The following is a 5,874-nucleotide window of genomic DNA, read 5'->3' on the forward strand; positions in this document are numbered from 1 at the left end:
ATAGGTATGTTTATTTATTCATAATTTATATATGTATATTATTCTGTCAGTATATTATTTACTTTATAAACTATCTCCTAAATAGAAAATTTTTTAATATAAAATAAAAAATAGAAATTCTAATGTTTTCTTCCATATCCCCACAGATCATATTGTGGACTCCCTGGGATCCACATCCTTCTCCCCTTTTTGCAGACCCCGAGGTTATAGTTATAAGATACAGCCCAGACTTATCAACCTGGCACTGTCTATCTACTGTGCACTCTTGGGTCCTAATTTTCCTTTCCAGCCTTCTCTTTTCATTACCCTTTTTGGGAACACTCTCCCGCTGCCAAACTCAGACACGCACAGTTCTTTCAGTCTACCTGTAGGCTTTTACTCACCTTGCAGTAGCCTACCTCTGGCTCTCTCCACACCTTTGCAAGTCTCTCATTGTAACATTGTTATCATAACAATACACGTAAGACATTGTTGATGCCTTAAGTGACTTGAGATGTGGTAGGCAGTTCCTTGTAACTCAAACAACAGAAAACCCTGACCAAAGCTTCACCATCATTTCATTTTCCCTGACCCTTCATAATCTCTCTGAGAGCTTGAGTGACTACAAACCCACCAACTTCTATCCCAGCTAGATTTGCATTTTCCAGAATGTCATGTAAATGAAATCATACAGTGTGCAGTCTTTTGAGTCTGGCTTCTTTCACTTAGCCTAGCATGTTTGAGATTAATTCATGATGTTGCATGTGACTCATTTGTTCCTTTTTATTGCTGAGTAGTATTCCATTGTATGGATGTACCACACAGCTTGTTTATCGATTCATCTGCTGAAGGGCATTTGGGTAGTTTCTAATTTCTGGTGATAAGGAATAAAGCTTCTATAAACATTCATGGTCAACAGCTGGGGACAAAAAAAAAGAAAATGAAAGAAAAAAAGAAAGTCACTGATCTTATCCAGATCCTTATTTAAAGATGGAGAAATTGAGGCCCATAGAGGGAACTTGTCCAAGGTCACATGTAGAACTGAAGGCAGAGCTGGACATAGAACACAGGACTTTTGCCCCTTCATTTCACACATCCCACCTCTTTGGGCTAACACTAACTTGAGAGGCAAAACCTACACCCAGCTTAAACACCTGGATCCAATGATCTGAAGCCAAAGGTAGTATTGCACAGGGCATTCAGCAAATGCTGTAGGCCTCCCAGAGTTCACTGACTTTGTTTTACACCTACAGGTCCGATACGTGGCGCCTGGTGAACCCACCAGCACGGCCTCACCTTGAAAACTCCCTCAGAGGCCCCTCTGCAACCCACAATGGGCAGAAGATGACAGCCATGGCAACCAGGATCACAGCGCGGGTGGAAGGTGGTTACCACAGCAACCGCAGCGTCTTCTGCACCATTCTGTGAAGATGGGGATCCGCCTCAGGTGCAGGCCATGATGGGCGCTCGGCAGAGCTGACGTGAAGGCCTTTGGGATGGAAGCAGTGCCTGAGAAGACTCCCGGCCCCTCCCCTCCTCCTATTCACCCCCACCCCCGAACAAACAGGTCCCAGGCCTCCTGGGAACCAAGAACAAGGTACCTCCAAACTCTTCAGCTCCATAGCCTTCCCCAGGAAGGAACTTGGGCTTTTTTTTTCAAGGAGAAAAAGGAACAGAAGTTGGTGGGTTTCCAGTCTCTCAAGCTCTTGCAGAGATTAAGAAGAGCTGGGGAGACTCAAACGATACGTGAAGCTTTTGGTCAGGATTTTCTTTGAGTTACAAGGAACTGCGTCTTACGCACTTCAAACCCCAACTCTTCTCAGGGAAGAGCAGATTTACTCCTGAGGGAGGAAAGTGATTGCAGTGCGTAGAGAGAGACAAGAGTCCAGAATTTCCCCTTTCCTAGCCCTGAACCCTCCAGGGGCCCACAACACCCTCCCAGCTCCCAGCCTCTGGAGGCCAGAGTTGAGTTTGATTTACTTAAGGACACAGTCCTCTTAGAGTTGGCCAGGGACCTGTGAGGGAGGAAGGGGCTTGGGTCAGGGAGCCCCTCTGAAAGGCTGCCCCATGGATGATGAAGGGACATGCTGACAACAGGAGGAGTCTCCTGTAGGTGGCTCAGGTGTGCAGGCAGGAGCTATACTGGGCGGTGCAGGGATGCATGAGGCTCCGCTCTATCCTCAAGAAGCTCCCAAACTCAGGAAGGCGTTGGTTTCGTGCCTGCTGCAGAAGGAAGATTCAAATCCCACGTTGAGTGCACCCACCTCAGCTCCCCTCCTGGGCACCAGCCTGGGCACAGGGAGTTGCCTCGGGCCCCTCACATGTATCCATGTTCTTATGGCGGTCACCTGCCTTTACTGACCCCACGTTTCCCCACTCTGTGCCTTGGCTTGTCTCTTTCCTCTTCCTGGCTTGCCCTTCTACCATCTCCATGTGTCCAGACCCCACCCACTCCTCCAGTTTTAGCTCAGGCACTGCCGTCTCCACACAGCCTTCCTCTTCCTCCCCCAGGTGACAGTGCTCTCCTCTCTGGGCCTCAGAAGCCCTTTCTCTGCTCCCTCTCAGGGTACTGGGCACTTTCTGCCTTGTTTTGGAGCTAACTAGGTCCATACCCTGTCGCACCCACTTGCCTGTGAGCTCCCGGAAGGTAAGGCCACATCTCGCTGTCTCTTTGTCTCCAGATCCCAGCCCAGGGCAGAGCTAGGGTTAGTGTCCTGAGAGAGAAGAAGGCCAGCACCCAGCGGGCTTTACTGAACTATACTGTGAATGTATCAGGGTTCCAGAGCCAGGCGGGCTAGGACCCCACTGCTTGAGGAAGGGGGCTGGATGCAGGGCCCGCTCAGCTTGAACAATCCCCCTCCCACTCACCTTTCATGTGGGGCCTTCACCAGCCTGTTGGGGTTGCTGTCCTGTACTTGGCGGGATGGCTTCCTGGGTTGGTTCTGTCAGGCCCCAGGTGCTGCTCTGTTGGGTGGCGTGGGAGGGGGTAGAGGCAGCCAGGAGCACTGGCTTCTCTCTGAGGACCTTGGGCACAAGAGCGCTGGCCCCTCCGATCTCTAGCACTGTCCCGTGCACTTCTGTTTAGTGACCCCAATGTGAGTCGCTGTACAAAATGCTGCCTTTATTATTTCATAAGAAATGATTTTTCTGTGAACCAAGTGCTTATGAAAATCTCAATAATCAAAATAAAGTTCTATATTTTAAGAGGCACTTTTGGGGGGCCTTTCCTTGGTCTGGGTATATTCTGGAGTTCCCAGGTGGCAGATGCAGGCTGGCACTGCTCCACCTTCCCCAGGGCTACCGACCCACACCTTCCTCTGAAGGAGGCAGGAGGATCCCAGGGACCATCTTGTCACTTCAGCTTGTTCCCAGACAGTTCCAGGTTCAAAGCTGGAAGGGCTGCATCTCTCTCAGGGTCTCAGTGTCCTCATGTGTCAATCAGAGGTTGTACTTCCAGTCCTGCCCATCCTGTGGGACTTTGTGAAGCTCAACAGTAACAATCCCTCCCTCAGGTCCATGAACTCATTTCCCAACTTCAGTCACTTACTCAGCATCTTACAATTTTTGCCATGTCCACATGTCATCTGAGAGGTTAGTACCTATATTTTTCTTGTCTGCTTATCTTCTTTTTAATTAATTTTATTTTTTAGAAGAGTCTTAGACATACAGAAAAATTGAGCAGACCATACAGAGTTCCCATACTACCCTCCCCAACCCAGCATTTCCCTACTATTAACATATTAGTAATGTACATTTGTCAAAGTTAATGAACCAATATTGGCATGCTATTACTAACTAAGGCTCATAGTTTATTTGGATTTCCTTAAACGTTACCTAGTGTACTTTTTTCATTCCAGGATCTCATCCAGGAACACATCTTCTCTCCTGAACTAAAAAGATTTTTATATCACTACTATAAATGAAAAGCTAATTTTTTCTAATTCACATTAAAATAAACTATTAAGATGGAAATATTCACTGACTGTGGTAGATTATTACTCAAAATAGTTGCTGCCCCTCCCAGGGAGAATTACATCCCCTGCCCCATTGACATCAAGAGTGGCCATGTGACTTACCTGGCCAGTGAGTGTGGGCATAAATGGTCAAGTGTCACTTCCAGGCAGAAGCTTTAAGAGCCAGCAAGACTTGCCCTGATCCCGTCGCCCTGTGCCACTAGACAGCTGTGTGTCAGTGGGGCTGCCGCCATCAGCCTGGGTCCTGGTGTGAAGCTGACACAGAGCAGAGCCCCAGGTGCCTGGCAGCTGATGGATGCATACAAGCAAATAAACCTCTGCTGAAGCTAGACACTTGGGGTCATTTGTTATCGTTTAGCCTAACCAGCATAACTGCAAGTATTTTGATACATCCCTTTGCCACCTAAAGTCATCTTAAGTGTCATCAATTATACATTAAACCCTGACTTGGTGAGGTCATTGCCCCCATTTAATACAAAAGGAATCGAGGCTCTGAGTGGTGATGCTTCTTAAGACCCAGTAGGTGAAAGTTCACTATCAAACGTTAAGAGCTTGTAGGCAGCAGAGGTGTGGGGAGGGCTGTTAGCTAGGGGATAGATAGCAGAAGAAATAGCTGGGACACGCACAGCCTCCTTCCAAGTCCTCTAGAGGCAGGAGTGGGAGGAACAGGACACCCATCCTAGGTCTTCTGTGGGTGGGGAGGAATCGGGAAGTGAGACTGCTTCGTAGTGGCCTGCGCTGGTTGAGTGCACACAGCAGGCCAGACCTGCCCAAGATAACCTATTCCATCTGATTATTTTCCTTAATTGAGCCATAGTCTGTCTCCCTGGCTAAATCCTACCCATCCTTCAGGATCTCCTTAGTCACCACCTCTGTGGAACACCTTCCTTGGTCTCTTCAACTGTTAGGCACCCCTTCTCCATGCTCCCGTACCCACTCACCTGCATGTTGCCACGTGGTAGCACTGAGTCCTCTGTATTTTAAGTCTGTTGATTTGTCTAACCCTCACTCCCCGCAACCTCACCCCATGCCCTGTGAAGACAGGGACTTTGCCCATCTTGTCCGTTGTTGATCCTCTATGCCCAGCATAGAGCAAGGTTTACTAAGGGATGGATGGGCAGATGGGTGGATGCATAAGCACAACCCCATTCCTAGAATCTCTGCCTTCTGGCGCCCCCAAAGACATCTCTTCCCTCTGTTCTATGACAACTCTCCAGAGATTTGCAGGTAACAAACACCTTTATCCCACTGGGGTCTGCCCTGCTCTTGGGTTCCTCTTATACATGCTAGTTTGCAGTGTCTCCTCTCCATCCTCGTCATTTCTCTAGACCCACTCCAGTGGCCTGGGTAGGTCTGGGAGAGCCCAAAGAAGCAGAATCTAAGAGTCCAGTCCTGGGATGGCCTGTGGTTCACTCGGGAGAGTGTGGTGCTGATAACACCAAGGCCCCGGGTTCGGATCCCATATAGGGATGGCCGGTTGGACCATTGGGTGAGCGTGGTGCTGACAACACCAAGTCAAGGGTTAAGATCCCCTTACCGGTCATCTTTAAAAAAATAAAATAAAATAAGAGTCCAGTCCTGCATCTCAGGAGGTATGTCCCAGCCCTATGAGCTCTTACGGATCTGAAGATACAATTCTGCAAGGTGCTGTGTGTTTCCTTGGGGTCATTTGCTTCCAGTCTACAGTAGCTCAGGGCCCCCTCTACAGGGTGACTTGCCCTGGGTGAGGGCTTAACCCTCGTGCAGAACAAGAGGTCCTGGCTGTCCCCTACCCAAGCAACTTATACTGTGTCCTCCATGGCCTTCCCTACTGGCCAATCAGGCCCAAACTGATGCCTACTGATGAGACTGCACAAGCACAACAAAGACCAACACAATTTCTACAGGAGCCCAGGTCCTGTCAAGGCTACTGCCCTGATGT

The 5,874-nt window shown here is 48.8% G+C and overlaps 1 protein-coding gene across 1 annotated transcript in view; it reads left to right on the plus strand.

Annotated features, from left to right (window-relative positions):
* FBXO10 (F-box protein 10) overlaps positions 1–3,189 on the plus strand; it is a 31,644-nt gene extending 28,455 nt beyond the window's left edge. Inside the window, exon 10 of the mRNA XM_008587333.1 lies at positions 1,233–3,189. Within this exon, the coding sequence (XP_008585555.1) occupies positions 1,233–1,407 (175 nt within the window). The 3' untranslated portion in view covers positions 1,408–3,189. The remainder of the gene's footprint in view (positions 1–1,232) is intronic.
* Positions 3,190–5,874: the final 2,685 nt, after the last annotated feature.

The sequence above is a fragment of the Galeopterus variegatus genome, unplaced genomic scaffold, assembly GCF_000696425.1.
Source record: "Galeopterus variegatus unplaced genomic scaffold, G_variegatus-3.0.2 Scaffold11, whole genome shotgun sequence".
In the NCBI taxonomy this organism is placed as follows: Eukaryota; Metazoa; Chordata; class Mammalia; order Dermoptera; family Cynocephalidae; genus Galeopterus; species Galeopterus variegatus.